Source organism: Muntiacus reevesi, chromosome 3 (assembly GCF_963930625.1).
Source record: "Muntiacus reevesi chromosome 3, mMunRee1.1, whole genome shotgun sequence".
Taxonomy (NCBI): domain Eukaryota; kingdom Metazoa; phylum Chordata; class Mammalia; order Artiodactyla; family Cervidae; genus Muntiacus; species Muntiacus reevesi.
This window is the reverse complement of record NC_089251.1, coordinates 65,714,046-65,732,586: the sequence shown is the minus strand read 5'-3', so window position 1 is coordinate 65,732,586 and position 18,541 is coordinate 65,714,046. Positions and strand designations below refer to the sequence as shown.

General features: G+C 35.9%; 1 protein-coding gene across 5 annotated transcripts in view; it reads right to left on the bottom strand.

The window, feature by feature from the left end:
- The window catches only part of RTN4 (reticulon 4), a 68,946-nt gene that overhangs the window by 29,499 nt on the left and 20,906 nt on the right, over positions 1 to 18,541 (bottom strand). The window contains exon 3 of one of the 5 annotated variants that reach the window (XM_065929283.1): positions 15,973 to 18,381. The exons of 2 other annotated variants lie outside the window; for them this stretch is intronic. In XM_065929283.1, the coding sequence (XP_065785355.1) occupies positions 15,973 to 18,381 (2,409 nt within the window). Of the gene's footprint in view, positions 1 to 4,526; positions 4,696 to 15,972; positions 18,382 to 18,541 lie in introns of those variants that run through there. 2 more of the 5 variants (XM_065929285.1, XM_065929288.1) reach the window with 2 other exon arrangements.

Below are 18,541 nucleotides of genomic sequence, written 5' to 3'. Positions count from 1 at the left end.
AGCTATCTTAGAAAAGAGTTAAAACCATCAAAAAACCATATGGAGTATTTAATTTTGGCCAGGGTTTCAGGACAGGTACTTCTATACATTGCTCAAAATAATTTGCATCTTTCTGGAGGGTATGAACAGGAACAATAATTTACCTACAATACTTTGGCCACCTGATGCAAAGAACTGACTCATATGAAAAGACCATGATGCTGGCAAAGATTGAAGGCTGGAGAAGACAACCACAGAGAATGAGATGGTTGGATGGCATCACCAACTCAATGAAAATGAGTTTGAGTAAGCTCCAGGAGTTGGTGATGGACAGGGAAGCCTGGTCTGCTGCAGTCCATGGGGTAGCAAAGAGTCAGACACGACTGAGCAACTGAACTGAACTGACATTTGTTCTAGCACTGTTCATACTTGCAAAAACTTTAGGAGTAACTTGAATATTTAACTATATGGGGTTAACAGGACATACTTAGAATACTATATCCATTAAAACAATGTAGAATGTTTTTAAATGAAAGGTATTTCCCCATTTAGTGGGAGAAAAATTATTATAGAACAAATCGTACCATACATAACCCCCAAACACATACACCCACTGTTAAAAATACACACCAAAACCACTCTGTGAAGTGATAGCTTCCTTCTTTCACAGACTTTCTAAATTTTCTACAACATACACACACACACACACACACAGTATAACAATACTAAAGCAGTAACTAGAAAAAATAGCTAATGAATGACTCAACATTGGGTTTCAACTAAGTTTAGAACTGAAAAGCAGGGGGGCTTCCTCTAATCAATAGGTCTCTCAATTGATTAACACCCAAGTTCTCGTCTCAGGATTTTTTTTTGGGGGGGGGTGGGTTTAAGTAAGGGGTTAAGTAAAGCATGTTTCAAGCAGCAAGATTCCTTCTCTCTATCTGAATGTCAGTATTAAGCATACGCCTGAATCCACATACTCAGTAACCTTACGCTTTGAAAGAAATTGAAAGTGACTTAGCAACAGTAAAGAGAGCCCTATGCTCCAGAAATGGTCTTAAGTCAATCTGTCCTGCCTTACAATCAAACTAGCTTTAAATGCTAGAAAACTTGTCCCCATTCTACACAAACTTCTCTCAAGGTTCACTTAGAGCATGTTAACTGCCAAATCCCAAAAGCACTGGTAATAATGGGCAGTGTTGCACATTTCTAAAATTCAGTAGGGTCCACAGTCATTCCTCCATCTTCACATTAAATGACTTCTCTGTAGTGTTTTAACCACCCATTCTATTTTTTCTGGAAAAATCTCTCCCTCCTTAAGATCAGGGAACCGGCACTATCCTGCTTGGACTCTTAACTTCCTGATCCTTCCTGGTCTGCACATCCCACCATTTCAATAGGTTTTAGGCTTTCCTTACTTAATCTTCTGTCCTTTTTATGCTAAAGTCCTCACAGTATTCATCTGTCTCACTTGCATTCACTTCTCAATTAGCCATTCATCATTAAGCCTGTCATTTCACTAAGCTTCAGTAAGTTTCCAAAATGGAACCTGGCATCATTTCCACCTACTTTAGCTCTATTTCTACTGACACTAAGGCATTGCCAAAGCTTCACTCTGAAATTTCATGTTGCCTTCCAAGTCCCTCCCTCACCCTAGTCCCACAAATTTATGTCAAATGTCAAGTACTCCTCTCTCTCTCTGTTTCTCAAACCTGTCACCCCCTTTTCATTCTTATTTCAGGCCAAGTCTCGGCACTATTTGCTTTAAGTGTGGGCACAAATACAGTCATCCCCTTCTGCCTCTAAGTTCTTTTTTCCAATTTACCAAAACAGTCTTTAAAACTTCCAAAGGTTCTTCACTCCTTTTATGATAAAATCCAAAGATTGCAGTGTCTTCTGCAATCTGACCCAGAGTATCTTTTCATAAAACCAGAGAACATCAAAACTGGTACACCAAAAATCATGCAAAAGAGGAAAATGAAGGCAAAAATGGTTAAGTTTCTTATTCTGGCCAAAATCACACAGAAAGAAAAATCACAGAAAGAGAAACCTGAAAACATATAGACTTGGGTTTCCTAAAAGTGTCTGATTATAACATAAATGGTGTTATAATCCTAGTGTCAAGATGCTTAATATATCGCCACACTCTTCCCCTATAAATTCTGATTTGGTAGACCTGAATAGGATCACAGGAATCCATACAAAAAAGAAGGTAATTCTTCTCTTCAGGGAACTTTGAGGAAACCTGACCTAGATCTTACAAATCTTCTACATTCTTTAATCATACCAATCTTATCTTCCAGCTACTATCCTATAAACATTCTATTCTACCCAGAAAGCTCTATTATACCTTTTTTAGTGATTAATTCATTCTTCCACTCCACCCAAATCCCCAAACCTACCTATTCCTTCTATTTTGGGCTCTTAAAAATCTTTTGACTGTCTTAATCAGTGCTTTTCAAATTAACCTCAACGGTCAAGTACTTCATAGATTTCATTTGTTATAAGTATTCCACTAACAACAATAGAAAACCCAATATGAAAAATATATAAAAGAATATAAATTATTAATGTGTGGCTTAGCCTGAAAAAATGTCTTCAACACTAGTTAATCAGCAAAAAGAAAATCAAATTTTAAACACTGAAATCAGAATATCTCATTTCTTTATACCCTTATGTATTACCATCATTAGATGTGACAACTGGATGAACAGGGGTGGTAAAGGAGTAGAAAAATATATGTATGAGCTTAAGACTGTTTTTTGTTTAGTATACCTACAGAGCGTAGATTAGATTCTTTCCGCTATCGTCACACTTTTCATCAAATGAGGAAAAACTCACTCCATGGTAGTTTCAGCTTCTCACTGATTTCCACTTAAGTCATAACCTCTAATCTGCAACATTAAAATTAGCTGCTGATAAACACTAAAATATAACTTAACAAATGCATAGGAACAATAGGTAAATTTAGTCTTCCCACGCAAAAAAGCCAAAGACAGGCACTAAAAAAGTATCAGGCCATTCCACTTACATACAAAATGAAGCTCTCCAGAGATATTTCAGAATAAATTTGACTTTACATATAGTGCCTGAAAATAACCAAAATAAATCTGATATAAAATGGATTATACTCAATCTTCATTTCTCCAATATAAAAGTATTCCTAAATTAGTTCAGCAAATAACTTAAGACGTTGTTAAATGGTGTAACATTCAAATGTTAATACAGAGCCTTAACAGTTGCTGAGTAGGCTGTGATGTGACTTTTCATCTATTTTTAAAGTCTATATTTTTTGTATTGTTACCCCTACTGATGTTTTTACTTAACAAAACCTAATAAAGCAATTTACTTTCACTTTGTAATGCTAATGGTCAGAAGAATGAATAAAAATCCTTCTCTTTATTAAATTCATATGTAAGGAAACCATAAAGGTAAAAAAATCAAGCTATATTGTTTTTTGTTCTTTAAGTGTTAACTATAAACTCTTTCCAACGTTTCAATATGACCTCAATCTTAAGCTCACCTTTTCCCCATAACACTTTACTGACCAAATTTTTAAAGATATTATAATTAGCTCCACATACTGCTTTTAGAAACATTTACCATCAATCCTGCTAACAATTCTGCTATAGAAATACTTTTTTTAATTATAAAACTTGAATGTGGCCAAAAAATTGCTTGTGTGGAATGTCTAATTGGACTACTTAAAATTTTCAAGCTCTAACAATTTTTAAGATAATTTATTATAAGGTCAGATATACAGTCTACCACCTTCCTTTTTCCTTAAAATGGCACATTTAACCATCTACATAATAAAATATTTTTAAAATATTCATTACACTCACGAGCTTAAATTCTTACACAACCAAGATCCACTGAGACTTGAAAGGATCTGGGCTTTCAAGGGGGAGGAAAGGGGATCAAGATCACTGATTGGTTATTACAAGGACAAAGGTTACTGACTTAAATATAGACACACAGTTAAAACTACTGTGTATATATTTTAAACGTTTTTGGACTTACAAAATTATAATCTAATTAAAAGGTAACTGGTAATAACTTTAAGGGTTCAATAATATTTCCAAAGAAGAAAATAGGCTTAGTGCAAACACAGAATCTTGCTACCTACAAATCTTTGGATAGAATTTCAACTACACCAAGTCAGCTTAAAAAAAAAAAAATACTGAGTCACAGAAAATATGTCATTATGAAATACAAACATGCCTGTGTAGACTTATCACACCAAAGTGACCAAATGAAATTCTGTTAAAAGTACATTGTTTAACACATAAAAGATTAAAGAAAAGAACCTAATCAACGATAGGACTGCAAAGACGAAATCGAATGCCAGTGAAACAGAACAGCATGACATTTTCTCATACACAGCCAAATGCAAAAACATTTGAAATAGCTGGTTTAATCCTTTACTCTTAAACCCTATTCGACTTCATTTTCAATCCAAAATATATCTAAATTGCAAAGGTTATTCATAGAAATACATTACTGGTCACATAAAAAATAAACAAAAGATTAAAAAGCAGATATACCCTTGTCCTTCCAATTTTTCTTCTGACCGTCCATCTCTTGTCACGATCTGCCCTACAGATGCAATTATCAATTATGCATACCAGCAGAAAAGCTGCAACTGCGAAAATCTACCCCCTGAGACATGAAATACCCGTTTCCTCAACCGAAGCCTGCAGTCTCCTCTGCTGCACAACTGCAGCAGGACTGAAGTCACCTGACGCCTTCTGGGTGTGGAACAGGCTGACGCAGTGCAATCTGTAACTAGGCTACGAATGCACAGGCGCTACCCGCCTTCTGCTATCTGCTTATTGTTCTAGTCTTTGGCTTGTTGCTCACACCCAATGGAGCTACTTCTGTAGGGTGGGGTGGGGTGGGAGGCAAGCTACCAAAAGAAAGGAAAGAAAAGAGGGTTGTTCTTCTGGCAGAGTTAATCACTGAATATATCTGTAATACACTTTTAAGACCACATATGGTTTTTGTTTATTTCTTGACAGGGGAATTTTGCTGCTGCTTTCCAGCCTCATTTAAAACTTTAAAATCAATGGTTACCTGATAAGATAAAAATAGACTGATCCAAAGAAGGGTAACAGCTTAAATTTCAAGTCTTGTAAATACATTCTCTTTTTACTTTCTCCTAAATTATCAGCATTTTGCACCCTTATGAGGGTATGACAAGAGAATCTCAAAAGTTAAATTATTACTGTTTCTTGAATATAAATTATTCAAATAGAAAAAAGTTTTTATTCTATTTCAGCAATCTATTTCTAATGTAATGCTATTTTTTTCTTCTTTTGCAATTACAGAAATCCAAAGACTTGCAAATATACACTTATTCGTGATCACCACCTGCTCCAACTCAATCTTTCAATAAATATCTATTAGACACCACTGCAGGTACTATTAATAGACTCTTTGCTTGAGAAGAAATATTCACATGCTAATTATATCATTTGCTTTGGGAGAGTGACATAAGACCAAAATAAAATTTTACTGATAAATACAAAAACAAATCTTAGGAATTTCTAACATTTTTATTATAAAATTATAAAACTGACATTCATTGCAGTACAGAATATTTTATCTTTACTAACATTTCACAACTGGTTTAACTAACGCTATCATTTGACTTTAGCAGGAAAGGCAACATGTATTTTTAAATGCTTTATATGCTGAAGTATAAAGAATGGTGCCTATGCAGGAAACTACATACTTCAGAAGAGTAGCTACACTGAAATAGTATAATGTATATATATTATATGCTTTATATATATGTGTGTGTATATATTAGAACTTGCTGTAAAACTGGGGCTGCAAAAAACCCATGATCAGATCAAAAGTGGCCTGAATAGAGAACTCAGTTCTTTCCCTCTCTGCCTAACTCCAAACACAAACAAAGCGAAGCAATTTTTAAAGAGAGTCTAGTATTCTCAGATCAAAAGTTAATATCTAACTTTAAACTCTCCTCACTGGACCCTTGGATAATGTGATATTTGAGAACACTGTCACCAAGTCATATCACGGTTGAAAATCTCTGGCCTCTTCGTTCATTAGTTAGAAACCCCAAACTATTCACTAACTATGTAACATTTTCAAAGTAGTATTTTCTAATAATCAATTCCTTAAGACTGAAGGCCAGTAAATACTTTAGCATTAGAATAATGCACTCAAAAACATCGCCAAACACTGTTCTCAAGTCAGAGATTACTACACTAATAGGAGAGGGAAAAAAGAATTCTTGAGACAAAAGGTATTTACCATTCGTTATTATTCACATCTTCTGGTACTTGACTTGGTTCATTCTAGGATTTCAGACAGTAGAGGTCTGTATTTTGGAGTAGGCAGTAGTATGTAAGCTATAAGACCTCCCAGGCCACCTCCTGCAAGATATTCCTCCTTTCCCATGTCTTTCCTTCCTCTAATTCTGAACCCCAGAAAAACTCAAGTTTTTGTTTTGCTTTGTTTGCTTTGGGATGTTTAGAGATGAAGGCAAATAAGGAGAGAAAGAAGGGATCATTTGGGTTGAAGTGCTACTCTCCAAATTGGCAGTTGCTAGTATACAATTCTTGATAACTAAAAGAATTACTTCTACTTTCCAGCAATGGACAACAGGAATTTGTAACAAAAAAATTACAGAGTAGTTTTAAACTTACTTCAAAATTTATTCTGAGTTCTACCAAAGTATGAAACTAAACATATGTCCCATTACTGAAAGGGATTAAATTATAATGCTTAACACCATACGCTGTAATATAATGCCCTCTATGGACTAAATTATAGCACTTCAGCATTAATTACTGAATTGAAACTAAGACATGAACAAAGACTGTATTCTAGAAAATGAACAAGCTAAAAATAACCAAAAAATAATGAACATCCTAAGGTTTATAAACAATTTCATATAAGCTGCTAAAAATGAATACTACAAACCATAAAGAAATTGAAAGTGATACTATTCAATGAGAACTAAATAAATGTGTATTTCTTATATTATAATCCAAAATAGACAGATGTTACAAAAGATCCAAAGCATTTTAAAATCTGGAATTAAATAGTCATTAGGTTTTGAACAAATCTTTGAAAACTTGTTTAAGTTTTCGCTAAATACATGTTTGGGGGAATCTTCAAGGTCACTTTATAATGTTTATCATAGCATGATTCAACCACTTTGTTTGATTCAATAGGTTGTGCCTGAATTCAAAATCCTCTTATATATAAAGTCATTTTCAAAGTCATTTAGTGTGAAACAAACATGCACAACTCACTAAACTCCTCTGCCCAGCTGAATACGGTGGATTACAGAATATTCCACAGATACCCTTTTCTGTCTCCAACACTAGATGGCACCAACATCCACAGTACAGTTGACTGTCCACCCCAAGACATGCAATCTGGCAAAAACTACTCAATTTCCCAGCTCTTTCCCAGGATTGATTGGCAGTCAGGAACTAGATCAGAGGACCATGGAAAAAGGAAAATAACTCCAACACCAAAAAACATGTGGAATAAAACGATCTCTGACCAGAATTCAAAATCAATTTCGAACAGATCGGAATTAAAACATAAAGAAAGAAAAGTGAAGTCGCTCAATTGTGTCTGACTCTTTGCAACCCCATGGACTGGAGCCTACCGAGTTCCTCAGTCCATGGAATTTCCGGTACTGGAGTGGGTTCCCATTTCCTTCTCCAGGGGATCTTCCCAACCCAGGGATCGACCCGGGTCTCCCACATTGCAGGCAGACACTTTACCATCTGAGCCACCAGGGAAGTCCAAACATAAAAATGAAGCTATAAATTAGTAAATAAACTAACTACTGCTACTGCTAAGTCGCTTCAGTCGTGTCCGACTCTGTGCAACCCCCACAGACGGCAGCCCACCAGGCTCCCCCATCCCTGGGATTCTCCAGGCAAGAATACTGGAGTGGGTTGCCATTTCCTTCTCCAATGCATGAAAGTGAAAAATGAAAGTGAAGTCACTCAGTCATGTCCGACTCTTAGCGAACCCATGGACTGCAGCCTACCAGGCTCCTCCGTCCACGGGATTTTCCAGGCAAGAGTATTAGTGAAGGTGAACGTGTTCCACATATTTATGTGGGAATATTTATTTAAATATGGGAATATTTATAAAGGTTATATACTTATAAAGGTTATATATTTATAAAGGTTAATATTCCCATGTGAAAACTGAAAAGATCCACTAAAATGTAAAGTAAAATAAAATTTAGAAAACTAAGGGAAAACTATAATATGACAAAAATTTGCATCTTTGCACTGTATACAAAGAACGCTCAAAATCAGAAAGAGGTGATTCTAAATTTTAAATTGGGCCAAGGGGATGATCAGGCACTTCATACAAGAAATACAAATAATAGATAAATATGTGGAACACGTTCACCTTCACTAATAATCAAAGATCAACACAGCAAGATAGTTACTTTAACCTGTCAAACTACTAAAGATTAAAAAAAAAAAAAGCCAGGTACACAATGTCTGGAAGGACACTTAAGAAGCAAGTCCTAGTAAATGACTCTAGGAAGGTACACTAGGCAGCTGGTTAAGACAGGGAAAAGACTTACTGTAATTGTACTTTTTGAACTTTGTATAATGTGTAAGTCATTAACTATCAATTTTTGATAAAAATATTAATAAATATTAATTGCTGGTAATCCACAGAGCAATGGGTTTTCTTACTATTAGAAGGGCAAAAATTAGTACAAGTCCTGACAAGGGATTAATCTCCAAAATATACAAACAGCTCATGCAGCTCAATATCAAAAAAACAAACATCCCAATCCAAAAATGGGGAGAACTAAACAGACATTTCTCCAATGACGACCACCATGTTCATTGCAGCACTATTTACAGCAGTCATACATGGAAGCAACCTAAATGACCGTCTACAAAGTGGATAAAGATGATATGGTACATATATACAATGGAATATTACTCAGCCACAAAAAAGAACAAAATAATGCCAGCTGCAGCAACATGGATGGATCTAGAGATCGTCATACTGAGTGAAGTAAGCCAGAGAAAGACAAATATCATATACTGCTTATGTGCTTGCGTGCTAAGTCACTTCAGTTGCGTCCAACTCTGTGAGATCCTATGGACTGCAGCCCACCAGGCTCCTCTGTCCATGATTCTCCAGGCAAGCATACTGGAATGGGTTACCATGCCCTCCCTCCAGGGGATCTTCCCAACCCAGGGATCAAACCCACACCTCTCACATCTCCTGCACTGGCAGGAAGGTTCTTGACCACTAGCGCCATATGGGAAGCCCCATATTGATTATATGCAGAATCTTATTTAAAAAAAAAAAAAGGTACAAATGAACTTATTTACAAAACAGAAATAGAGTCAGACATATAGAAAACAAACTTATGGTTACCAGGAGGAAGGAATAAATTGAGACTGGAATTGACATATACATACTACTACATATAAAATACATAATAATGACCTATAGTAGAGCACAATGAACTCTACTCAACACTCTATAAAGAACTATATGGGAAAAGAATCTATAAGAGAGTGGGTATATGCATAACTGATTCACTTTGTTGTACACTTGAAGCTAACACAACATTGTAAATCAACTATACTTCAATAAAAAATTATTTTGCAAAAAGTTAGCCCAATGTCTGAAACACAGTAGAAGTTCAAAAGGTATTGTGTTCGCTATACCTAATTTGCTATGCAACCTTGGGAAAGTTTCTTAACATTCCTGGACTTAGGTTTTTTGATCCCTTAAGTGATTACCTCTTTCAGATTATGGTGAAGACTAAATGAGATGACTTATGAGAAAGTTCTTGGTGCTTAAAAGATTTTCCATAAATGGCAGTCCCTCCTTTCCAGGTAAAATGCAAATAATTTGGCTTTTCTTGGCCGTTAAAAATACTTAGTTTAAAAACATCCCAAGCAGGAAGAAAACCTAAAAGTGAAAGCTAACTGAAACAAATCTAACTTAATTTCACAAGAGTAGTATAACCACACTGGAGTTGGGGAAAGTGGAAGGAAAAGGCAAAATAAAACCAATCCAAGTAACTGGGCAGGGCTGAGGAAGGTGGGTTTGAAAAATAATCCTCTTCATTATTTTATTATAATGATATTATAAAACATTCTAAGACTATTTTAGATGTATGCAAGGATTAAACAAATTAATAAGTGTGAGGAGTCAGGTTCTCTCTATAGAAAAGTGTTAGTCACTCAGTCATGTCCGGCTCTCTGCAACCCCACGGACTGTAGCTTGCCAAGCTTCTCTGTTCATGGAATTCTCCAGGCAAGAATACTGGAGTGGGAAAGCCATTCCCTTTCTCCAGGGGATCTTCCCGACCCAGGGATCGAACCCGCGTCTCATGCATTACAAGCAGATTCTCTACCATCTGAGGGAAAATACAAATGTGAAATGAGGGAAGCAAGAAACAGTACTCTAGGAATGTTTTGGATCTGGAAGTGTATACAAACTCATGACTTCATAAATACATGGATGTACTTATGTTTATTCATATGTGCATATACAAGTATTTCCTCCCTCTGTCCACTGAAAGGGCTAAAATGCACAGATCCCACAGGAGCAAAGTACAACTCTTCGTACTTTGCATCCAGCTCTGATCACTGAAAGGAATCAGGGACCCTTGGAGAAACTGCTGACTTTGTGGCTGGGACAAAGTGGGCAAAACATGAGCCTACAACATTTCATTATGTCAGAAAGTAGGAAGTGTTTCCCTCTTCACTCAAAAGGACAGCTGTAGCTGCATGTCATTGAGCCAACTCGAAGGGGAGCCCTTCAAATCTGGGGCAATTTATAACCAAAATAATTTACGTATGGTAATGATTTGTAAACCATTAGAGGAAAAGAGAAATTCATGGATCCATACTGATAGTTAATTAGCCAATTAATGGAAAAAGATTTCTTGCTAAGAGTAGAACGCCAGAGTTGACTGACAAATGTGGAGGAAATTTTAGAACTGGAAAATCATCTTTTGCAAATTTAGTGGTAAAGAATAAATCAATCAAGATTCAACAAAAGACACTAAATCTAGGGAAAGAATTGTAATAAAGGGCAGGATATTTGCAGTGTCACCCATCAGCTGTCCCGAAGGACAATAATTATATAAGAAAATCAGGAACCCCTAAATTAACCTCATCAATGAAGGACTGATGGATAGTAGGTACCTCCAGACTGACATCATGAGACGGGCACTACATCATCTTCATTTTGGCCATGAATCATAACCTCAATCTAATCACTAACAAACATTACACAAATGCAAAAAAAAAAAAAAACAACCAAGGAATTTTCTACTAAAAAGAGAGAAGGGAAAGGGCCTGTGTTCTTCAAAAGTGTTAGTCATAAGAGAGAAAGACTGGATATGTTGCAGATTAAAGGAACCAAAGGCAACATAACAACTAAATATAAAACTTGGCTCTAGACTGAACCTTGCAATAGAGGACACTAGGTCAACTAACAACTGGAATATGAATGGTGGATTAGAAAAAAGTACTGTTATCAATGTAAATTTACAAAGTTAATAGCTGTACTGAGGTTATGTAAGGGAATATCCCTTTTTGAAGTATTTAGGGGTAACACAGAAAGTACAGAACTTATCTCATTGGCTCTGGAAAAAAGGATGTATTTATGTATCCATTGTCTAGTTATTTATCAAAAGAGATCATAAATAATAAAGCCAATAGGGAAATGTTAGTAGGTAAATTTAGATGAAAAGTATAAGACATTCTTTGTACTTTTATTTTTGCAATTGTTTTTAAGTTTGAAATTACTCCCAAATGAAAGTTGTTTTTAAAAAATCAATTATCTTAAAAACTCAAGAGATACCATAGGTTTTCTAAAACTTCAGCTTAATTCCAGTCACAGGAAATTTAGCACCTAAAGTGTAATAAACCCTCTTTTAACTGATTGGTTTTTCATTTTAGTTCTGAATAAACCTGATGTTTCTTTTCACTGAGTCCCTCATGGCCAGTTTGCAAATTCATCTGTCCCTAGCTTTGAGTGAGTAAGTTTCTACGTACTGACCATAATACCCACACATTACCACCAAAATATCAAAACAGGATCTGGAAAACTTTTATCATATTTATATAAATGAATAAGTCTATGTGTTTACTCACATTTGCTAACTCTAACTTTTAAAGTAGCATCTCTTTGTGAAGCCATTCCTAATATCCCAAGGTAGAGAGAGCCTCTTTGTGCCCTTCGTACTGTTAATGATCTTCCAATCATTATACATTTATATCCCTGAACTGTCACTGTATGCCAAACTGAAACTTCGATTCATCTGAGAAAAACATTTCAATTGTCATCTGCTAGTGCTATCAGTTAACTATTCAGAAGTTTCACTATATGGGTCTAAATTTAGTAGTATAAATTTAAGCAATTATTAAAATATTTTAATTTAGATATTTATATTTAAAATAAGTGGAAAGTGAAAAATTAAAATGCCAGTGATAATCATAATATATCTTGAGCAAAAAATGAAAACCATCAAGGTACCAAAAGCATAAATCTTTAGCCACAAATCTTTTTTAAAGTAAATAAAGAACATATATGAAATGTTCAGCCTCTAAATAATGAAGTACAGTGAAGCAAAAAATAACATAATGAACGTTCATAATTATGAACTGAGAGAGACCAGTATTTCCATTTCATGATGAAGTATATACTCTGAGGGAATCCCCGGTTGTCCAGTGGTTAGGACTCAGTGTTTTCACCACAGTGGGCCGTGTTTAATCCCTGGTCAGGGCACTAAGATCCCACAAGTCATGTGGTATGGCCAAAAAAGTAAAAAGAATACAGCTTGACTGAACCAGATAAAGGACAGGAATATAAAAAGCAAAGAGAAGCTTTAAAAAATGGTCCAGACTCATAAGTAATCAAAAAAATTCAAATTAAAACAAAAAAATGTTTCCTTTATATTTCAAAATGTCAAAAATCATTTAAAAAATAAAAAAGCTACCACTTGTTGAATGCCTAAATATGCCAGGTAATTTCTAGGCCTTTTTAAAAAGAACATTTAATAAACTTTTTTATTTTACAATTGTTTTGGATTAACAGAACAATCACAAGAATATTACAGAGAGTTAGCATATACCCTGTACTCAGTTCCTTATTATATTACTATGGTACACTTGTCATATATAATGAGTCAATAGTGATCCATTTTTATTAACTAAAGTCCATATTTTATTTGGGTTTTCTTAGTTTTCACATAATGTCCTCTTTCTGTCCTACTATTCCATACAGGGTATCACATTACATTTAATCATCATGTCTCCTTAGTTTCTCAGACTTCATTGTTTCTGATGACCTTGACAGTTCTGAGAAGTACTAGCCAGATTATTTTGTAGGATGCCCCTCTATTTGGGTACAGACTATCAACACAGCTTATCACTGTGGATGTTAGCCCTGGTCACCTGGCTGAGGTAGTATTTCAGGCTTCTCCACTATAAACGACTCTTTTTCTCCCTTTTCCACACTGTACTCTTTGTCATACTGAGTGAAGTCAGACAGAGAAAGACAAATATCATGATACTGCTTTTACGTTGAATCTAAAAAGAAAAGTGTACAAATAAACTTATTTACAAAACTGAAATAGTCACAGATGTAGAAAATAAACGTGTGGTTATGTGGGGGTGGGGGCAGTTAGGAAAGAGGAAGGATAAATTGGAAGATTGAGATTAACATTTACACACTACTATATATAAAATAGATAACTAATAAGGACCTAATGTATAGCACAGGGAACTCTACTCAATATGCTATAATGGCCTACATGGGGAAAGAACCTAAAAAAGAGAGGATATATGATACATAGAACAGATTCACTTTACTGTACAACTTGAAACTAATACAATAGTATTTATCAACTATATCCCAATAAATATAAAAAACAAAGCAAAAAAGTACATTTTGAATTAATTTTATCTAAAAATAGCAACAAGGCATCAAAGTCTGCATCACATTTTGCTCATCTCCTTTGCTGATTAAAATCAGTCTTTCCCCCCCCCCCCAATTAAAATTGAATCCTGCCTATAAATGTCATTTTAGGAAAACAAGGGGAACAAATTGGAGATAATAAATTATCTGAGCAAGTTTTATTATTTAACACTGATTAATGTTTTCATGTTTAAAAGTATATTCAGTATTAAGACACAGAAATTAAAAAAAAAAACCAAAACCCTAAAGCACAAACAAGGATGCAGAAAATCATTAGCTAGCCCTCTGAGAATAGAGATGACCATTACAACTCCCTTCCTTCTGACAAATTCTCAATTCTTACCTTAACTAAGCCTCTCCAGAATTTGATACTGTTGATCAATTCTTCCACCTGTAACCCTTCCCTGTAGTTGATGTCTGTGGCTTTAACTACTGCCTCAAGTCCACAGTAAATACATGCACACAGTGAAGGGCTCTCTCAAGAGCTTCCTATGTATAATATCTCTCATTCTTAGATGTCACATAGGTACCTTAATTACAACATTCTCAGAACTGAATTTTTACTGGTCATCTGGTGACGTGGATGAACCCAGAGTCTGACATGCAGAGTGAAGTATGTCAGAAAGAGAAAAACATATATAAGGAATCTAGAAAAATGGTACTGATGAACCTATTTGCAGGGCAGGAACAGAGCTGCAGTCAGAGAACAGACGTGCGGACACAGTATGGGAAGGAGAGGGTGGGACGAACTGAGAGAGTAGCACTGCCAGATATACACTACAGCTGTAAAACAGACAGCTAATGAGAAGCCACTAGATACCATGAGGAGGCTCAGCTCCATGCTCTGATGACCTAGAGGGGTGGTATAGGGGTGGGCAGGAAGGAGGGAATATATTATACACACAGCTGATTCACAGCAGAAACTAACAGAACACTGTAAAGCAATTAGACTCCAATCAAAAAACACTTTAAAACAGCACCTGACTTGCACATGAATAATCTACAGATAATATATACTGCTATGTCTAATAAACACTGAGCACTCTTAAAAAAAAAAAAAAAAAACTGAGTATTTTCTCCCATTAAACCCACTTTATTTTCTCATGTTTCCAACTCAGTTTCCCATACTGCCATCCATGTATCTGCACATCCTCCCGTTATCTTCATGTCCGATTCCAATCAAACACTATTACGTCTCTGTCCCCATCCCATTGCCTTAATGTTCATGATCTCCCCTTTCTTTGATTATAGCAACAAACTGTAAACTGGTCTCTGCCACCAGTACTACCTATCTCCAACGCCTAAGTGTACTCAGTAAATTCACAGTAATCACTACATATTTTTATAGAAAACACATTTAAATTAGGATGCTAAATAAAAACAAATGCACAAATTACTTGACACAAATCAGGTATGTGGGAAATGTGGAGTCAAAAGAAAAAAATGAGAATTAGTACTTTCCAGGAGAATTAATAATAGCATACCTCAATGTGCACTTCAACAAAATGTCTAATACTCAATATGCTTAACTTTACACCTATCACTGGAATTACTGCATTATATTGTAGTAGTAGAGATAAGTAACAGAAATGGTTCTTTCCTTAAGATTTTAAAATGAAGATATTGCTGGGAAAACAAAAGTAAATATATCTGAAAATACTTCATTTTTAATACCTCTTGCTCTTTATGCTATTAGGAAACAATAAAACAAAAGAGAAGAAAGAAATAGATGTTGAAGTCAATTCTAATAAAATTCTGTTCCACAGAACTGTGTGGTGTAATATAAATATTACCAACAAATAATTATTGGCAAGTTAAGAGCAAGAGTGAATTATGAGTGCAAGGGGGGTAAAAAAAAAAGCACTAAAACCTTTAACTGGGCCAGTAAAAAGAATTCTTACTGATGTGATCTATTTAGACCCTATAAACATAACATACTACACAAAACGTAGTAGAATGTTCCGTAAGTCACAAGCTGGCAAGAAAGCACAAAATAATGTATGGATTGATTACCTGAAGTTTTACTCAGCTCTGTTGAAAATATAGCAGATGGTGATCTTCGCTCTTTTCGAGTATCAGAAGGAAGTTTTTTCTCAGCTTCTTTCACAAGAACTTTGGGTTTTTCTATGCTGCCTACCTCTGCTTGAGCATCCAAAGCAGAAACATCTGGAGGCAGTACGGGCACCTCTGAAACATCACCCCTATCTTTGGAGAACTCCTCTGGGACATGAACTTCTTCCTCTTTAGGTTGTATACTCTTGAAAGAAAGGTCATGGGGCAATCCTGCACAAGCCAATGACCCAGCTCCATCCTGGATGTCAGCAATTTCACTTTTGTGGGATACTTCTAGGTCAGTGTATTCCCTGGCTAATGTAGGAGAAGAATCTGCTTTAGAACTGACAAAAGTAGGGAACTCATCTATAATCTCAATTGGAGATGAATCTGAAAATGTTTCACTTTCTCTTAGGTTTGCTTCCTGAGCAATAAATAAGCTATCACTTGAATAAACTGCAGTACTGAGCTCCTCCATCTGCAAAGGGATTTTCTCCTTTTGGGTCAATGCTGAAACTTCACCAGATGCTAAGGTATCTTTTGTGACGCCTGAACTGGGCTGAAAAGACTCCAAGTATGGTTTTCCTCCCTCAGGTGGTGGTGAAGCACTGACTTTTCCCTTATTTTCATGTCCTGTCATTGACTCAGATGAAATTTCAATGAGATTTTCTTTCACAAGTATTACAGCTTCATCTTGCTTTTGTGGAACTTCGGGTATTGAATCATCACTAAATAAGTCAACTGGTTCAGAATCGGGGGAGGAATCTTCAACTAGCTCAGAATGCTCGGGCACTGGCTGTGCCACTTCTGCTATTTCTGAATAACTAGAGAAATCTGGAGTTGGTTCAGTAGAGATCTTTGTTTCTTTAATTAAATCACATGCAATAGATATATAAGGAGCTTCTGTTTCCTGAACAGCTACACTGATACTTTCAGGCTCTGTGATTTCTTCCTTCATTCCTGATTCTTTTTTTAGTGAGACATTCATGGCCTCCTCATATGGTGGGGGATTTTCAGGCTCAAACTTTATGCTTTCATAATTAACTGAAGGAGGAGTTTCTAATGGGGATGAACTGAGCTGCGCTGCAGAAGCACCAGCACTAGGAACTACAGAATTTAATGGTGCTTCCATGACAATGTCAGGCAAAACCGGTGAAGGAGTAGCTTCAGATTCTTCAAAAGATGGGCAAAGCTGTGTTGCAGGGTAAAGTGACTCCTGCACAGCTTCTGAAGTTTGAACCAGGTCCATTTTTGTTTCAAAGGCAATTTTTGTACCAGTAGCTTCATTCAATTCACTTTCACATGCTTCCTGAACCAAATCTGGGGTTAGACCTTCAGGCATGTTTGCCACTACTTCCTCGGTCACCTTTGACACATGATCTGTTGTAACGTAATCTGTCTTCGAATCCTGTGCTGCCATAAGGAAAGGGTTTGATGTTTTGGCGCTTGCATTCTTCTCTGTTACAATTTGTGCCTTTTTTTCTTCTATCTTTTTCTCATCTGTCTTATTTTCCGAAGTATGATCTTCCAACAAGGGGAAAATGTTTGTTGAAACATTCTCAGTTGTTGTTGGGTTAAAGGGAGCACACGTGATGTATGCTCCTGAACCACCTTTTATAGCTTCTGGTGTACTGGGAAATGAAGTGTCATCATTACTGCTTTCACTATCTTTTTCATGACTTGTTGGTTCAAGGCTATCTGAAAAACGTTTCTTCTCCACTTTATCTTCCCATTTGCTCTCTATATTACCTCCAGCAGCCAAAACATCACTATCTTGCTTGTAAGTATCTTTTACTTCCCATACTCGCTCAAATGGTTTGAAGTCTGCATATTCCTCCCTCATAGAAGCTTCTGCTGCAATTCCCTTTTCATTAAAACTGTCCTTTGTTTTTTCTGGAGACAGAACTCTATCTTCTTCTTTAACTGATTTTGTAAGGACTGTAGATAACTCCTGCTGAGTATGAAGGATGTTACGACTAACTAAGTCCTCTTCTTTATCTTTACTCCTCACAACTATTTCGTCCCTAGGATTTGCTACTGTTATGGCAGGTTCTGTTTTTTGAGAGCCACTGAATGATTCCATTTCTGAGTATTCCAATTCTGAAAACTCTGTTATATTTCTCTCTACAAACGGATTTTTTGCCTTCTCTGAGAATGCTTTACAAGTTTCATTTGAAATTTCTGGAAGTGTTCCTTCAGTGGGTAGTACTGCTGGTAAATCACCAAGGTATTCACGTTCTTTAAAAGCAGCAGCTGAGAGAGGAGATAAAGAAGGAAGAGAAGCAGCAGTTTCAAGCAGGACAGATGGAAAATCCTCTTGACCAGCAGAAACAGTGTTACCTGGCTGCTCCTTCAAATCCATAATTTTTTCTGTGACCATGGACAGAAAGGAAAGTTAGAGAATGCCAGTGCTCTGATGCTAATGCTCAGAGTTCATGCAAGTTTTATGACAGATTCAAAAAATAGTGTTAGTAAAGACTTACTGTTAACTAAAATGCTACTAACATTTAGTTTATAAATAATAATCAAG